The sequence below is a fragment of the Vanessa tameamea genome, chromosome 13 (assembly GCF_037043105.1).
Source record: "Vanessa tameamea isolate UH-Manoa-2023 chromosome 13, ilVanTame1 primary haplotype, whole genome shotgun sequence".
Lineage (NCBI taxonomy): Eukaryota > Metazoa > Arthropoda > Insecta > Lepidoptera > Nymphalidae > Vanessa > Vanessa tameamea.
The window spans coordinates 3,600,258-3,619,551 of NC_087321.1; the positions used below are offsets into that span (position 1 = coordinate 3,600,258).

General features: G+C 29.4%; 3 protein-coding genes across 3 annotated transcripts in view; 1 reads left to right on the top strand and 2 right to left on the bottom strand.

The window, feature by feature from the left end:
* Positions 1 to 1,044: 1,044 nt before the first annotated feature.
* Positions 1,045 to 5,053, bottom strand: LOC113397899 (centromere protein S-like). The gene is made up of 4 exons (XM_026636425.2): positions 4,861 to 5,053; positions 4,296 to 4,453; positions 2,879 to 2,945; positions 1,045 to 1,421 (listed from the first exon to the last, which is right to left on the bottom strand). Exons 1-4 carry the CDS (start codon positions 4,891 to 4,893, stop codon positions 1,176 to 1,178), a joined length of 504 nt encoding a protein of 167 aa, XP_026492210.1. The 5' UTR covers positions 4,894 to 5,053; the 3' UTR covers positions 1,045 to 1,175.
* Positions 5,054 to 7,179: 2,126 nt separating this feature from the next.
* Positions 7,180 to 11,323, bottom strand: LOC113397964 (GTP-binding protein 128up). The gene is made up of 7 exons (XM_026636504.2): positions 11,131 to 11,323; positions 10,865 to 10,985; positions 10,119 to 10,294; positions 9,251 to 9,490; positions 8,685 to 8,853; positions 8,115 to 8,367; positions 7,180 to 7,343 (listed from the first exon to the last, which is right to left on the bottom strand). Exons 1-7 carry the CDS (start codon positions 11,170 to 11,172, stop codon positions 7,241 to 7,243), a joined length of 1,104 nt encoding a protein of 367 aa, XP_026492289.1. The 5' UTR covers positions 11,173 to 11,323; the 3' UTR covers positions 7,180 to 7,240.
* A 489-nt stretch (positions 11,324 to 11,812) lies between these two features.
* The window catches only part of LOC113397982 (uncoordinated protein 58-like), a 153,520-nt gene continuing 146,038 nt past the window's right edge, over positions 11,813 to 19,294 (top strand). Inside the window, exons 1-2 of the mRNA XM_026636522.2 lie at positions 11,813 to 12,165; positions 12,431 to 12,811. Coding sequence (XP_026492307.2) covers positions 12,577 to 12,811 — 235 coding nt within the window. The 5' untranslated portion in view covers positions 11,813 to 12,165; positions 12,431 to 12,576. The remainder of the gene's footprint in view (positions 12,166 to 12,430; positions 12,812 to 19,294) is intronic.

Genomic DNA, 19,294 nt, shown 5'->3' on the forward strand with positions numbered 1-19,294 from the left:
TCATTGAAATACCTATATTCCAATTCATAACTGTAAATAATTAAACGTTTATTGGATGTTTCTTATATAACAATTAGTTTCAATTCAGTTTTAAGTTATTAAATATCCACTGCGTACCAAGAATTATTCCAATATTTCGTGATAAGAACAATAATAATAAAAACTTGTTATTTTGTCTTGGAATTGGTAAAAAATTGTTTATTTCAATAAATATAATATTTTTGTACTTTAATTACTATAATTTCACTATATAACATCTATATAATTAATTTAGTTAAATGACATCTCCATAGATTGCGCTATCCGCGGATAATTGTGTTTCGTATAACGAGTTTTTTGGCGTCGCGCACCTATCCGCGGTCTGCACGTTCACTTTTGTTATCTGCGCTTTGGGCCCTATACAGATAAACGATATTTATATAATCCGTTGGCGTTTTTTTTTAAATTTAATTTACATTTAACTCGCTTGACTTGTGTAGCAGACGGATTTTTAATACGAAAAAGTTTTTAATAGAAATTTTATTACAGTTCAGTAATACCATTATTATTCTTCATTAAATATTGTTATTTATTGCAACTTATGATTTTAAACAACTTGCAAAATATTTCGTAATATCTTGCATTTTTTATTATATATTTAAATAACAATTTGATTATTTATAGCTTAGATATAACGTTCACATCAAATAAAACATCAACGCATTTACAATTAAATCCGATATCAATGTTGCAAATTAAAAACTTAACGTAATTTCCTAATTCGCACCAATCTCTAAATGATATACTTAGTTTATTTACTAATATTTATACAATAGTACATACAAATCTTACTAATATTGTTTGATTGTTACTAAATCACGCCAGAACGGCTGAACGGATTTGTATGATATTTAACAAAGGGATAGATTATAATCTGGAATAGCAGATACCTTACTTTTAATCTCGAACGGTAACTATTTAATAAACATTACTTATTTAGTTTTATTTTTTTTTTCAAATTTATTCGCTTAATTTGAGGAAAATAAAGGTCAATAAAACTTCAACTCTTATTGAATAAGGCATTTTAATTCAAAACATATTGGACACATAATCCAATATAATTTAAAGACGAAACATACAAAAAATATTCCATCTCTCTCACCGATTATTGGCATCCTTTTCTAATAAGAACCTCTTCAATCCATTAAAATAAGATCATCATCATCAGCATCGGGATCATCAGTAATCATATTGTCCGATATTTTTGATGGTCCCGGTAAGTTAAATTCATCATCCATATTTACCTTTTGTTTCTTACTCTGATTTTCATCATCTACTTCTTTCCTAGTTGATTCTGGTTTCACAACTGGTACTGTTGTTTTGCGACGTTTGTCCTTGGATACTGAGGGTGTATTTTTACATATTCCGTTGAGACGATCCCTCTGTAAACAAAAAAATGTTTAATGCGTGTTTAAATAAAAAAAATCGAGATACAACAATAAATTGTAAAAAAAAACCCAGTCAAATTACTAGCAGAAAAATGTCATCAAATCAGTCGATAGAGGTTATGGTCGCTTTGTTCAATTACGCTATTACAAGTTCTTATGAATTGTCATTTAGCTCACTGGAGGTTTGGAATGTTGATTCTACCGAGAAGCAACGCCATGTTCTGTTTGTCAGATGGTGATCTGACAATTTTTGGAACATAAAAGCAATAAAATCGAGAAAAAAGCGACTGCAATTTTATTTTCTGTGTCCATAATTAAGTATTAAAATGACAGAATTTCTGTCTTCAGTAAAAGACGCATCGTTTCGCATTACCGGGAGTTTGCTTCCGATTTTGATTTTGTATTCGCTTTTTTTGCTTCACTAAAATATTCCATCTGTCTTCTGTTTTTATAATCAGAGCCGGCAAGAACTCTTTATAATTAAATTTCGAATTTCTTGAATACTAATTTTAAGTTATTTCTTTTCATTTAAAATAAAAAAATATGACAAAAAATAATGCCAGTCCTTTTTATACGACAAAAATCTCCAAATTTTTAACCTAAATTTCAATTCAGACCTAAAAAACTTTATAAAATCAATCTGAATAATTTGCGTAATTTTTCAAACGTATTTTATTACGTTTAAATAAACTTCAGTTTATAATCACGAGAAGCCGCGTTAGATCGTCATAGCAATTCATCATATCATTTTAACGTGAAAACAGCAATTGCATAAATAACAGCAATCATATCAGTGTTAGTTAGGTATTCAGAATCGAATTTAAATTAAAATTGCAATTTAAACAGCCGGATACCGATTCATTATTACAGAACGAAATGCAGCACTTAAATTAGGACCAAAATGTGTTCATAGATTAAAAATTACTTGTATCTCGATTAACTTTTTGGAATCGATTTAAATCGATTATTTACATTTCGAATTTTATTACTAATTTAAGACATACTGAAAGCAAATTATTAAGTGTAATTAATTTCTTTTTTTTTTCTCAACTCAACAGTCAACATTTTAAGCGATTGCGTGAAAAATATTTTAAGCATTTTTTTTTAAAGTAAGTATGATAATTATACTTATAAATAATGTATGAAATAATGGTTGCTAATATTTAAGTTGTCGATGATAACTCGAAATTTCGACATGGACAGAAAAGGCTTTGTGCAAGTCCGTCTAGTACGTCCGTCTTCCCATCAGATAGTCTACCAAACAACAATATTTAGTATTGTTTTGCCGGTTCGAAGGGTGGGATGTGCCAGTGTAACTAAAGACACAAGCGACATAATATCTTAATTCCCAAGGTTGGCGGTGCAGTGCCGATGTACGCAATGGTTTCTTACAGCGCCAACGCAGTAAATAACATAAGTTACCAATATGTTATCGAAAAACAAATACTAACCAATGAACTGTTCCTCCTTGCTAATAATTTAACATCGTCTTGATTTATCACCGACCGCTTGGCGTGTCTACGAAAAACAAAATATATTAATTAGTTTTTTATTTTAATATAAATACATAATTATTAATACATTAGAACGACGTGACTGTGCAAAATGTAAATAATTATTTTTAAAGTAATTAAATACTCTTAAGACATGGACTTGCGTACTTCTATACTATTAGGGGGTTGAAAACTATTTACAAATCTTATACACCATAATGCCCGACATACACAAGCCATAATATATATTCATATAAATTATATTACGGTATATTATCTGTACTGTTTTTCGAGCGAGCGCACACGCAGCTATGATATATATTTCTGTGACGTCACAAACCTATACCGTAATTTATAATGCATACCAATATATATTGTGGTATAGAAAGTCTTTTTGAAATGAAAATAGATGTATTTTGAAATTAGAACACTTTTATTACAAGGCGCATTCTAGGCCGAGCAATCAATGAAACAAAGGCAAAATATATTCTAAAGCATCACCTCCGTATGTGGTAGCTCGCTATAATGTATTTAGATATATATATTGAGGGTAGGTGTGTGACGGGCTTAAGATCGCGAAAAATAATATGGAGTAGGTCATAAATAATAGGCATCAATTGGTTTTAAGCAGTTTTTTTCCTACTTCCATTGGAATAGCTATATAGTTCAGGAAAAACGTAATTTTCCGAAGGCATAATAGATTATTATGGATATTTCAGTGCCTGATCTTATTTTATCTTTTAATGGATGGATGTTTGTTACTCCTTAATTTATTTTATTATTAACTAGTTTCCAGCCGAAGTTTTGTCGTTGGGGTCAGCATGAAAAAGTACCTAATGGGGAGGCCCATTAGGTACTTTTTCATAATCAATTCCAGTCCCAAACTTATTATAATTATCATCATCAACATCATCATATCAGCCGTAAGACGTCCACTGCTGAAATAATTATAATTATAGCCTATTCCAATAGGCTAGATTTGCGTATTTCATGCAACTTGCTAATAACTCAGCTAGGTATATTGTGCACTACTAAGAGTTTATGATTAATATATCTCTATTTATAATACAACACTAATACACTTAACTACTTATTTCCACTTTAATTATACTTCCAAAATACAGATAACAGTTTCGTCGACATTCAAAACGCCGTTTTTTCGCAAATCCATAGTGAATATCATAGATCAAGCTTTCGACCAATGTTACCGCGTCATTTTGCTGTCAAATGTTGTTTATGTGGCTTTTTTCCTCCTATGGTTGGAATAGAGTATACATATTAGTTCAGCCGTTCTAACGTGATTGGGTAACAAACATCCATACATCCAATCTCTCGAATATATAATATTAGTAAGATTGAGTTCCATATAAATTACTTAGCGAATGCTTCTAAATCCAATCCGTATGCTGAAATTTTTCTAAAGACGAGTTCGGCTATTATTGCCGTTGCTGGCCTGGTTATTTCCAGCCCAAGACAGTGGCTAGCTTCGGTGCAAATAGCTACAACATCCCGATGTAATGCAGAACGAACTTTCTGAAATAAAATAATTAATAACGCCATCTGTTGGTGTTATGCCGAACTATTTAAGCACAGTATTTACTATTTAGATACAGACTAATTATTGTTGAAATAGATGTCGGCTATGCAATATTTAACCAAAATTGAGAAATAAATATTATTTTCATGCATATTTAAATGCTAAATATAGACTTTCTAAACGGATACTAAAATATTATAGTTCAGGTTCATACTAAGGTCACTTTTATTTGTATTTCCAATTTTTAATTAGGTATACAGAACATTATTGAATCCACTCATAAAGGTATTCTTTTTCATTTAAATTATTGTTCCCATGTCAGAAAAACTAAGTAACCTTTATAATTTCAATGTTTTTTGTCCTGTTAAAATAATATTTAGTAAAGCAAAAATTTGGCGCCTACCTCACTAGTTGATAAATATTCAAAAAGTGTCATTGTATAAAGGTTATGAGAATAGATGCTTCACTACACAAAAATATTACGAACTATTAAGTGATTTCGGATTTGTTTTTTGTTATAAACTTCGTTTCATCAGAGAAAACTATTATAAATAAACATAACCTTTAATAAGAAAAGTAAACACTACATATCAAATGTCAACATATTTATTGTCTAAGCTTGATTTTTTTACTACATGAGAGGCAAATGATTTTTATCATACAGCCTTGTAATTTATTTTTAGAGGGCAAGTATACTGATGGGATTAAAGAAATTAAACACATGATTTTTGCTGCTATGACTAGTAAATTTATGATAAATTACAAATGTTTAAAGAGTTAGAAAGATTAAAAAATTTATAGATGTTAAATATTTTGTCTTAATTTTATTTTAACAGTACCATAAATGTTTTCACATGCTACTTTCTATTATTATTTAAGGTCTTTTTGTTTTAATATAATTACATTAACAAGGTTTTTAAAATAAAGGACAAGAATGGTCTGTGTTACCGTATTTACAGATTTGCTCGACGTCAATGAAATTAGTTTAAAAAAAACATATAGTTTTGCGTCAGATTGCAAGACTATAACACAATTAACAATTTTTTTTAAAATCTGAAATGTAATGATATTAGACGTAACTACCCTTTACCGACTAAATTATAAATATCGAGGTAGACTAAACTAACTTCTAATATATTTATTTTTAAGAACCGAGTCGTCAGCATTGTTATAATCAATAATTAGATTATCGATTATTAAGTACTATTAATATGACTAGCTATAAAGCTGCCGATTTCGAGGATCTAGCTTCAAACCCATGTCAGCCCAATATATAGGTTTTTCTCTTGATATTCTCAGTAGCATCCAGAGTTTGGAAATTGTTAACTGTCTTGGAAATTACGTTAAGCCATAGGTCCTGCCCTAAACACTTTCCGAACCTAACGTTACCTTTCCATCGGATAATGAGAGCGAAAAAACTAGAGCGTAACTGTGTTTGCGCACTCAAATTTTGCGTTATATTTTATGTCCCACACAGTTAGTCCAATTTCTTAAGGATCATTTTCTATTCCTAAACATTTGAAAGTTATGAAAAGGTGGTTAAAATAAGTCAACCGATCTATTATTTTTTAATGAGCATTCCTTACATTTTACAAGGAAACAATAACATTCAATATTATATAATGATTTTATTAATAAAAAACAAAAGATGAATATTACATCACTATGTACTTGAAGTATTTTACATTCCTTTTTTAAACTGTTCAATACATACTTAATATACATTATCGGCTGAACCATAAAAATATTTATTCTTTTAATGTTAATGTTATGAATCTAATTATGATACCAACGGTATTCTATCTATAGACACAAATTAAATAAAATTAATATATTTTCTTAAATAATCAACTTTAAGAGGGCTAAGAGAATAATTTAAGGACTATGAATTCAGTTATTTGAACCGAATTATATTTTAAATATATAATTTTAAGGGAAATATTATTATATATTTAATTGTGTGACATCATTTTATTGATATATATTCTTATTTAAAAGTGATAACAAGAGTATTAAGTGTTTAGAATGTGCCTAGACATAAAATATCATGGCATATTATTATAAGACATACAAAAAATTATTTTTACTGTATATACATAAAAGATGTTACAATTTGTAATAAACTTATACTTTTTTAAATAATTAAAACTGAAAGATAACATATGGTATAAAAATAAATATGTAGTATGTTATAGTATTGTTCATATCAATAGAAGTGATTGTTAAATCATAAGTAAAATCATGTTTCTTTTTCTGTATTTCTTTTTTATTTTAATGTAAGATAGTTTGACGAGCAATAAAGAAATAAATTAAAATTAACTGCTTCACATGCTTCGATTAAGATCATATTATACACTTATTTTTTGATCTGTACTTGTTTATGAACGTCTCAAGGTTGACTTCACAAAATTAAAAAAAAGCAACTTGCAACATTATTACGATTGTCAATTTTTTATTCCTTGCTTTACAATTGTGCAATACTTAAAAAAAAAACTTATGACTAATTTTATGATTTACAAATGAAAACAAACGCAATTTGTTATTTAACAAAATCGGAACCTTAAATCGTATTTAATATTATGTAAAGTAATATAATTACAAATGCTGTATGTTTCATTGTTAGAATTGAAATTTGTAACAGGTATTAGAATTTTATACTAAATAATTAGTATAATTAATATGTTGGATGTTTGGTAAGATTATTTATATTTTTAACAACAGATTTAGGTGTTTAAAATATATTTTAATACACTGTCAATTTATATATAACATCTGATCCAGCATTAAACTTTCTTTACAATCTGAACGACATCTTCATCGGCGAGAACATGTTCTATTCCAACTTTCTGCGGCTGATGTTTAACGGATGATCCCCATACTAAGGCACTGAAAATTATAATTTCTTTAGTATTACAGAGGACTATTAAAGAAAAGAAATATATTCATGATTCTTTTGTATGCTTCGTTACACTAACTTTATTCCCTGCCAATTAGGGTTAAATGCCCTCTCTCTATCTATTAATCTTACTCATAAAAGATATATCAATTTTGTCATATTCGTTTTAATATTGTGTATAACAAAATCTTTCATCTTTTTATATATAAAAACATAATAAGTTAATAATATTTTATCAAACTCAATATTCATTGATAAAAGTAAAAGTAACTCTGTCTGTCTTATGCTCTTTAAAAGCCAAACTAATGAACCAACTTTGTTGAAATTTAGAAGAAGCAAGCTTGAATTCCAAGGAAGGACTTTACTTTTTATGCTTAACAGCTGTCAATTGTTACTTCCATATAACTAATACACTGTACTATTATGTTAAGTAACTACTATATTATTTACAATTTGTTATATATATTTGTTAAATACTCCAAATATACATTATTCAAATAAGTTCCTATAAGCAAGTTTAAATAGATGATATTATGACAGTTTTTTTGATTATCAATAGGTAGTTACATGGATCATCTGATGGTAAGTGATAGCCATCGCCCAAAAACATTGGTGCTGTTAGAAATATTAACTATTTCTTAAATTAATGCATCACCAACCTTGGGAACTCCACCGAGTTTTGTGACACAACACAAACATAACATAATTAGCAATAATTCATGAGTTAACTTAGTTAGATTACGAATATGTATATTACTTACTATTTAAATTCTTTGACGATAGATCGATGTAGTTTGTTACAGAAATCTTCAATGGATGTTCTGTCGGCATGCAATACAACCGGTGCATTGTAATCAGGCAATTGTCCTTTTGGCTTTGTATATATCCTGATCAGTTTCAAGTATTCCCACATCTTTTCTAACAAATCATCAAAATTCCATTTGTGGTGAGCAGAGATTGGTACACAGTGCGGTATCTTGTAGATTACATCCAGTTCTTCTATGCTTATTTGATCTAAAATTATTTAAATTGCTATTATTAAAATTAAAATAGATATTATATATTAACTTGACTTAAAATTAATAAACATTAATTTCTAATTAATTTTGAAGTTACAGAAAGATGTTGGGCATGTTTAATTAAGATTTTTATGGATTATTTAGATATTGTCAACCACAAGACTTAATACAGCATGCATTAATATAATGATTAATATGTTGTTGTTACTTGTTTAACATGTAGGACAATAAATTGAAGTGGATTATAAATTGCTTAAATATCTTTATATACAAATCGAAGATAGATTCCTCTACTAAGTACAAAATTCTTACCAATCTTGTTAAGCAGATAAATACATGGTACATATATCCTATTGCCTTCAATAACATCAATCAAATCATCACTGGTAGCATCATAACGAAGTGTTATATCTGCATTGTGGATCTTGTATTCAGAGAGGATGGTTTTAACTGCTTCTATATCCAATTCAGATTGTGGACACTGGAAAGATGGACCGATAGATAAAGTTATAAGTTTTTAACAGCTATTTTAGTTGCAACAATTATTGTCAAAGATAGTAAAGCAAACAGTTTAATTATTTGAAAGTTTTTTTGTCATTGTTTGTAATTGTGGTAAAATTGCTAACTTTAATTAGAAAGAACTATATATTTATAAAATTTATAATCTTGGAGAACAGTTGTGGAAACATGTTGTTTTTTTACACATAATCATTCTTTTCGCTTTTTTGGTCATATAGATTATTTAGCCAAATCAATCTTGAAACACACAAAAATCAATGAAAATAATGTTCAATACATTAGTAAATGTATGGAATGTCTTTTAAGTAGTTGTTATACTATATAAAGCAAAAACAATAAAGTCCCATAAATTAACTTACTGTAGTGTTCAAGTTAATTCCTCCTTTATCTTTTTTTCTAAAATGTATGTTTGGTGGTTGCTTGTTTAACCGCAACCCAAAGCCTTCTAACTCGTGTTCTAGAAGTTTTTTATGTTGCAATGGCTTCAGTACATCAAGGACAATGAAGACAAGACTGCAAGTTCTGGCTACAGCTATTACTTGACGACCACGACCTTTACCATCTTTCGCTCCTTCAATGATACCAGGCAGATCAAGCAGCTGTTAATTTAGAAGAAAATAAGATTAATGAACTAATATAATTAAAATAAATACAATTTTAAATGATTTTTGACACAAAAATCTGTTCTATGCAAATAATGACTTACCTACATTTAATTTAAAATAAAAATTTTACTGCAGAGAAAATCAAAAAATTTTTTTGACAAAACAAATATCTTATATAAATAATGTACTTCAATGTTTTTGCAAACTACCAAACAGCAAAACTTAGTATTGTTATGTTCTGGTTGATGGATGAGTGATCCAGTGTAATAAGGGACAAGAGACATAATATATTAGCTCCCAATGTTGGTAGTGTATTGGTGATGTAAAGAATGATAAATATTTCTCACAGGACTAATATCTATGGGCGATAATTACTGCTTACAATCACGTGGCCTATTTGCCCATTTAATTTTCATGTGCATTGAGAGATTTGACAATGAATAGGAAAATATATGAAAAGATTCAACTCAATCAAAGGTAATCAAGAACAGTATAATAAACCTTATACCAAAACTTGAAATTTCATTTTACAATGAAATTAATTAGTATTATTGAATACGAAACATTGATTTATAGAGATGTTTAAATATTGTTTCATAATAAGTTCAGAGTTCATACAAACCTGTATTTTAGCACCTTTATATTTAATACAACCAGGCACTGTAGTGAGTGTTGTGAACTCATAAGCCGCTACTTCTGAGTATACTCCCGCTAGGTTGGATAAAAGGGTTGACTTCCCCACGGATGGAAAACCGACAAACCCAATTCGTGCATCTCCAGTTTTAGCAACATCAAAACCTAACAAATAAAGTAAGTCAAATGTATAATTTGTTTAATACTTTAATTATAGTCTATTCCAACCACAAGAGGACAAGAGCCAAATAAATTCAGTCAAGCATTCAAGCATTGGACATCATATTCATGCAACATCATTGGTCCAAAGCTTGAATAATTTATGATATTGATTATGAATTTTCAAAAAATCGGTATTTTGAACATCAATAAAACTATGGTCAGAACTTTAAAAAGTAAATTTAAAGTGGATATGGTAGTTTAGTAGAATAGTGTTGTACTATAAATAAAGGTATATTAGTCAAAAATTGTTAGTTCACAATATAGCTGAGCTATTAGAAAATTGCATGGTGTATGTAAATCTAAAGATTGTTTATTTTTATTCCACTTTGGATTAGAATAGACTATAGATACAGTACAACAAACAATGATCATTAAAATACGCTGCTTCCTACTTTAAATATAAAACTCTTAATGAAAATCAAAATAAATTGCAAAAGCAACATTCTTAGTAAATATACTGAAGGTACATATATTTACATGTTTAGCATGGTTTGTTTACAACATTTTTCTTACCTTCACCAGTGGCACCACCGCCACCTTTAGGTGTAATTAATTCACGTCTTAGCTTTGCCAATCGCGCTTTTAGTAAACCCAAATGGAGAGCTGTTGCTTTATTTTTTTGTGTTCGGGCCATCTGAAAAACATTCAATTCATCACTATAGAACTTATTCATACCATTGATTAGGCCATAAATCCTAATGCTGATACGATTTTTGTTTTTATTTTAGCTGATTTTTATTATTATTTTAAGTGAAAATGTTATAACCTCTTCTACCAACCTCTGCCTCTATGGCGCTGATTTTTTCTAATATAGTACTCATTGTTGCGGACTTTTCAAGTTTTTAAGAATATATTTACTAATAATAAATAGCTTAGATTAAGATTGGCTTAATTTTATTTTCGGGTTTCTAGAATAAAATGAGAGCGTGTCAATCTTCCACAATCAGTCGGCGCGGAGTATGAAATTGACGTATCACGTAAATGACATTAGATAGTGATGTAATCAAATCTTACATTTTTGAACGTTAGTAAACCTTAACCATACCTTAAATAATATAAAAAAATTACTTATTAATATTAATAATATGAAAGATTCTATTATTCTCTATTTGTATATAATATTTACGTTCATTTTATCTTTAGGATTTTTTTTTGTATTAACTATGTTATATAAAAGCGTATTTTGTATTGTAACTTGGAAAAAAATATTTTAAGTATAATAAATAATTTTTTTTTCAAAAATAAATTAAGTTGCTTTTTATAACTTTCATAAATAGTTAAGTTGACATGTGTAGCATCAAAATATTAACATTAGTGCTCATACAGTTCAATAGATGGTGCTAAATTATGGAGAAAATGGTTACACCACCCGAAAGATGTCGCTAGTAGCGGAAAGTAAATGAAACTAACCACGTGGAAATGCTTTTCCCGCAGGTTTGCGCAATGAACATAAAGTCTGTAGAAGAAACTGTGGGATATCGTTTGGGGCTCGTTTGAAACAGAAATGCTTCAGTGCAACCTTGCGCGCCTTTGTGGCCGTGTGTTTCGTTACACAGCGCAAATGTAACAAGTTTACGAACTTAAAAGAACCTTCGATGTTAGAATGTATTAAATAGTAAAGTAGAACGTGTGTTAGTTAAATAAAACAACTTAGGAGAGTTAAGATGAAATAATTTATTGTCCTATAATTTAAAGTTTAAGCAGTTCTAGTAAAACTTTATAATGAAATAAAAAGGTGTAGATTAATTATTATTTATTAGCTTATAATGGCTTTATTCAGATTATAAATGCTGCCTGTAGTTTTAGTATTTTCGGTAAGTTTATATATTTAATAATATACCTAGGTAATAATTTATCAGTCTTTTAGCTATCACGACTTTAAGTTGTGAAGTAAGAAAAATAACGATACGAATTATTATTCTATAAAATAATTAGATATTTTATAAATATTTGAGGAATTTTACTTTAATCTGTTTTTCTAATTTTAACCTATTAAATGATTTATTGATTTATGATGTTCTTAAAATCTTTAAAGCTTTTTTTTTAATTCCATTAAAAATAAATTCTGTATTGTTTCAGATTAAATGTCGACATTTCAAAAATCTGTAAATATTCAAGTTGCTATTTATAGAAAATATTTCGAAATTAATTTCATAAAAAAAATTAAGTGCTAAAAATGAAGACAGTTGTGAGTGTTCTAATTTACAAAAATTGAATTTCGAACAATGTCTTCCGTTGTGTCTCTTGATGGACGGGATAGGCCGAATTTCTTAAAACGGTTGACTGCTGGTTGTATCAGAGCGTCATGTTCACAGATTGGTTTAGTTGTACTAGTGGTGATGTATGTGCTTCTTGGTGCTGCACTTTTTGAATATTTGGAGTCAGGACCAGAGGTGCAGAAACGATCCGCAATTCAAAAGTCGAGAGAGGAATGCCTGAAAGAACTTTGGGCGATCACAGGTATGTTATTTATAAAAATGTATTTATTTGATAATTTATGTTTTACAAATGCTTTTTAACCACCATAGATTTTTTTACCCACTTTAACAAAATAACATGAAATAACTACTTAGGTTATTTATAAAACAGCTCTATAAACTAACTTAACTCTACCTCTGACATTTATGAGTGAATTGTTCTTTTTTAATTTATTAATGTTTAAATTCGTTTATTAATGTTACGTCTGTTCCTATTTCTATGCTCTTGACAAAGACAGTTTTTTGAAATTAAAAAACAAAACAAAAAAACGTTTCAATTCCGCGTTTCTATTTTAGAAATTATGTAATCATAGAACTTAAACATTGTCTTTGTGTATTTTAATTAATTATTTTTTGTACAGCGTGTTCTTTTTAAGCTTTTGGTAACGTATATATAAAATAATATTATAAAAAAGTTTTTTTTTTTTAAATTAATTTAACAGATACTGTTTCACAGATATTTTTTAGGTTTAATCAAAAAGAAATATTTTTATCACATGACCTTCACACGTCCAGAAGTCTAGCTTTGATTGCAAATCGTTATGACTTATAAATGTTTTACTGTATACCTAATAGTACGGTTAAAATTGTCTTAATTATATTGCATTCTTATAAAATGTAGTAATTTATAATATCAATGTAATTTTTATAAAGTATTTTCTAAGACATAATTTTTTTATTTACGTTGCAGCAACGTATTTGATGTACATTGTTATTATTTTTTTAAAGATCTAAGTACCTAGTGTTGACTAACAGTACTAGTACTAGTACTACTAGGGTGAACCGTAACCGGTATTGTTCGGTATCTGTTATAGATCTAGTCCCATTTCTATATTGATAATAGACACTTTTTCTTTCCCTCAATACCTATAAAAAATGTTAAGTAAGATAAAAATAGATTTCTTAATCCAGTATCTTTCGTATATCATTAACGACTTTAATTTTGTACCCTATGTTTACTGCAACCAGCAACAGAGAAAAAAAAATCAGCTCAATCAGTTGAATCTCGTTTAAAATTGTAGTTACATAAAACTTAACTCACGCACCAATAGCTGCAAAACTTAGCAAACAGCTTGTAAAATAGTCCCATTAATGTATTTTTCGACAAAATCCGTCAAAACACCCTTGCCTGGGTCGAATGAGTTATACGAATTCACAATTAATTGGATTCCACAATCAAACCGAAAACAATCGGGAGTTCAAAGTTATTAATGGCTGACAGATGGCACTGACCGCGGTCACATTGTTTCACCTTGATATTCATTGGAAAGCGAATTCTAGTTCAATAATATTACTTGGTGGTTGGAAAATCATTTGTGGAATATTGTTTATTTAAATACTCCTAACGACGAAATACTCGTAATTATAGCCTATAAATAAGTAATTAAACACTATTATCAAAAGAAAAGTAGATATAATATTTGACAAATTTGACTAAACTTTACACGATCTATCCACGATTTGGTTTATTATGATGAATCCATATAGGTTCGTTCCAAAGGGTTCAATTTTAATGTTCAATGATTTTTTTTATGTATAAAATGCAGTGCCGGGTTTAGGGAAGGGCAACAAGGGCAGCTATCCTGGGGCCTCCACAAGAGAGGGGCCCGCAATAGAGATTCCAACGAGTAAACAATGTTAATGTCATGTTTAGGTTTCTAGATATAGACAAATTATAATAATATTATTAAGTATTATTTTGAAGGTTACTGTTAAAGATATATATAATTATCAAACCCGACTGATAGAAATGAAAATATTCAAATCAATTTGTACAATAATAATTAGAGTCTCCTCACCTTATTGGCTCTGGAGCCTCCAGACTAAAACCGGCTCTGATAAAATGATCTCTTTCTATATTAGAGATATTTGTCATATAATATTGGTGGATGTGGATGATTGTTGGACAATAGGTCGCTACTTTTGAAATGTTTAGAAAAAAAGCTAATCAGTTAGAATAATCTCTTTAATTCACTAAAATGCCAATTTGATTTATTTGCTTAGTCATTTGGTTTTAAAGGCCAAATAAACCATCTGCGTAGTGATTACTTTACACAATGTATGATAATTACGTTTTAAGGAACATAACCTTAAATATTAGCATAATAATATTTATCTAATAGAGTTTTTTCGTAATCGCTGTAGTTAATTCGGAACTTATGTCGAATATTCAACTATCGTCCTCAACGAAATGTTGAATGGTTACTAATGCTCATACTACTCGGTTGTTCGATTGTTTTGTTGTTTTCATAATATTGTGTTATGTTATATGTTACTTGTGAATTGAACCTACAAATTGTGAATTTACAAAATATACCTAATATCAAATATATATATTTTTTACTTTGGAGATAGACATACTATACGAATTTTTTATCACAGTAAGATCTAATATAGACAAACGTAAAAAAAAACCATTCGGAGTTAATATCGGAAATAGTACTAGTCCAGTGAATAAAGACATTGCACTTCGGAAAAAAACCTTCTGCCCTAGAATTGGAGTATATGTAGCATATGTTTGAAATCAAATTTTCTCGAAAACGGTTGTTTTTCCGAGAAAAAATGATATAATTTTTTTTATTGGAATCAATAGGGACTTTTGAGATTTTGTTCACATAAGGAAGGTACATCCAAAATTCCAGCTTTCCCCTAATTTTTCCGAATTTCGGTCTTTATATTGTCTTTATTCACTGGACTATACGGTTAACAAAAAATTTGTTTTTAACATGAGTAAACATGATTACCAAAAATGCTGGATAGTATTGAAAACTTTGATGTTAAGTCATCGTGAATTGTCTACTCATCTGTACTAAAAAGTAGTAGTCAGAAAAGTTTTCGTACATAATATATTTTCAGTATCAATAGAAATATTGAATGTTCTGATATATTTGGAAACTACAATTGCATAAATACGATAGGCGAACATAAGCTTTTTTTTTTTATGTTAGAGGTGGCAAACGAGCAGGAGGCTCATCTGATGGAAAGTGACTACCACCGCCTATGGACATCTGCAACACCGGGGGGCTTGCAGGTGCGTTGCCGGCCTTTCAGGAAAGAGTACGCTCTTTTCTTGAAGGTTCCCAAGAAGTATCGGTTCGGAAAAATAAGTTAATTGATCAAAGGTTTTGATAGTGGACTTCGCAGAATCAATATGTATCTAATTTATCATAATCATCCGTAGATATGGTTTGTATATATCGTATCGTATGTATATATATATATACATATATACAGATTTCATTCATTATTGTTTTAAAAAAAATCTATTACCTAGTCCAATATTCTTAGGAAATGAATATTCAAGAAAAAATTGAAAATTTTCCGAAAATATATGAGCGTTTATGCCGCATTAGCAGTTTACACGACTTTTCTTTCGTTTAAATATTTATTCCAGTTCGAATTGAATATTCATAGCCAAGACATGATAACATTTGTCGGGTCAGCTATTCGAAAATAAATTCCCGCGCAACTACATACTACATACAACTAAATAGCCTAAACTAACATCAGAATTAAAATCTATAGGAAGGTAGTAAAAATAATCTATAAAAATCATTATTTGCTTCGACTTATTTACAAATTATAAATCATAGTATTCACTAATTAAAATAATGTTTAAGATTCGAGTTTGCGATATAAAAAAAAACAATTAGAATAATTATCTTTAAGAATCATTAACGTCTGGGTCATTGGTATAATGAGATGTCAGTGTTCTAATGACGCTGGTTCATGAAGTATCGTTAAAGAGAGGGGTGGACTTTAATTGGGATCATTTCCAACATGACATTAGCGCTTAATACGGTGTTTTATGCACGTGACATTGTGACAATCTCTGCCCTATTTGCACACCAAAAAGCCATAAAAATATTTATATGATATTTTCTTCAATTTTCATCTACGATATTGTATAGGGGACATTTGCATTATGTATCTGTAATAATCTATACTTCCATATCTCTGTTCTAATATTACAAAGTGAAATGTTTTGGTCGTTTGTAGAATTGCTTGTGAGGGATAAACTCAAAATCTACTCAATCGATTTAAAAATTCTTTCTCCTGTGGAACGCTACAATATTTCGGAGTAATATATATAGGTTATATTTTATTAAAAAATTTAATATTTCAGTTGCTTATAATCGTCATTATTGGCGTACGTTGCGAAAATTATTCATGATATAATTGTTGTGAATGTTTGCAAAATTCATAATTAGCAGGTTGTTATTATAGTACGAGATACTTTAATTGCCTCCTCTAGTCTGGTTATAGTAAATAGCTTATAAGACCGAGGTCCTAGATTTTAGGTCAGGCTAATAAAAATATTTCCGTCAAAAATTTTTCAGTAATAGCTCTAGAAGTATTTCAGTGTTCACACTCCCGTGGCTCGTGTACTTACAGTCATTGGTCCTACACATGAAATCTTTCCAGTCTATTCGGATTTGCCGTCCCATCGAACGATGAGTGACGTGAAGAGACAGTGAGTAAGTGTGTTTTCGTACATATTTGTGTACTTATATATGTCCCACACAGGGGTAAAAATAAGGATATATTTAAATAATAGTCATGGCAATTTTTTTTGCAAAAAATACAAAATGCAATAGTTCTTAGCTAAATTAAAAGTATAACACCTCGCCTAATGGCTTCCACTGGTGACAGGAGGGCTGGTTCATTTTTTGCCCAGAGGATCGGAAACGCGTTTCAACGGGGTAATGCTGCTGGCATTCTTGACACCATTCCACGCGTTCATTATTTATTACAGCAAAAATTAAATGTTTATTTGTATATAGTTAAGTCGTTAATTTTAATAATTCTAAATAAGTTTCTAGCTTTATTTAACGTTAAGCCAGTGATATCCAGCTATTATAATACATTATGTAATTTAATAGGTAACAGTCGTACATAAATCACGTATACTTTTTCATGTCATGTGTTTTAAATGGCGATTGCTTTAATTAACGATGTTAACGCCCAATTACCTCACAACTTGCAAAGTAAATAAAATGCCTCGTATTTATGTTAATAACAATAATTTATGTTTATTTGATTGTATTATAAATGGGTAGGCGGTATGAAGAGTTCAACAATTACCTTATTAATGATATTTAATATATATATTATATTTATATCGTTTTACATTTGATTATATTGTTACAAATCTTTTGGGACTTGTAAGAATACATGGGGGTCCTGTGATTTTATACGTGGACTTGGGTACAGTTTTTATTTATCCTCTGGGAATATCGTTCTTTACGTTATGCATCTGCATTTGTTCGTTTTATAAAGCTGGGGATGTTTTTGCATCTATATTTTAGTAAATGTGTAGCGACACGTTGATGATCCTCAAAACGTACGAGTGTTAATAAACTTCAACAACTACAATAACACAAGAATTTGTATTTGAAACAAAATTCATGGACAATTGCTATTAAAAAAAATGTACTCAATTTTTTTGACAAAACATATTATTGATGTAACCAGAGTAAAAAACAATATTCGTAAAAATTAAATCCTCCCCGCTAACAACGCGATAGGTACACATAAATACATTAAACAAATAAAATTATCTAACCTCTCAACATTTTGGAATTGGGGTGACCTTTGACGTGATTCAATGTAATGGCGTAAGAAAGAACAGGAAAGGTCGTGTCAGTGGACGCAACTCAATATTTAATTTCGTTTCCAAGATGGATAGCTTCCTGATACCATTACACGTTCACCTGTTGCAGACTGGCTCGGTCAATATAAAATTCCATTACCAGACAAGGGGAGTACAGCTTTAATGGTTTGTCGTTCCTTTTGCATAAAATATTAGTCCTTTTATTGTTGTTCGAAATACGATGTACGACTGACTTTCTGTGCTAATGGAGAAAATTAACATATTATGCGTTCGAATTGGGAAACTCTTTACCGATATAAGTTCTACGACGGCGAATAGCAATTTATTTCATTTTAACTAAAATTATTATTAGTTATAACGTTCCGCAATTTCAATAAAAAATGAAACCCTTATAAGAGCACTCTCGTGTTTGATTGTCCGTCGGTCATAGAATATTTTCCTAGGACCTATTGGCATTCGATACTTATGTTGATTTTGGTGGCTCGTTCAAGAATACCTATTAAATATTAGGTTGTTTTCCTAACTTCCAATGTGTGTGTGTCAAATCTTGTAAATGAATTTTCCACCAGATTGTTTGACCTGAAATCTTGCACGCACTTTTGGTGCCGGTTCCGAGCAATCAAGTTTAAAAATAAGTTGTTTTAACTAAATTTATTTTATATCCTAATTAGAAATAACATTAAAAATGCGAAATGTTCGCCGTGTGAGTCTGAATCGCACTTGGTTAAAAAAAAAGCAGTTATACAGAAAAACATTTTCACATATAAGATTCTGAAATTAGTGCTGTTATTTTTAACACTTAAACGATTTCGTATTAAATAAAGTACTTAATTGAAAATACAGACAATTAAT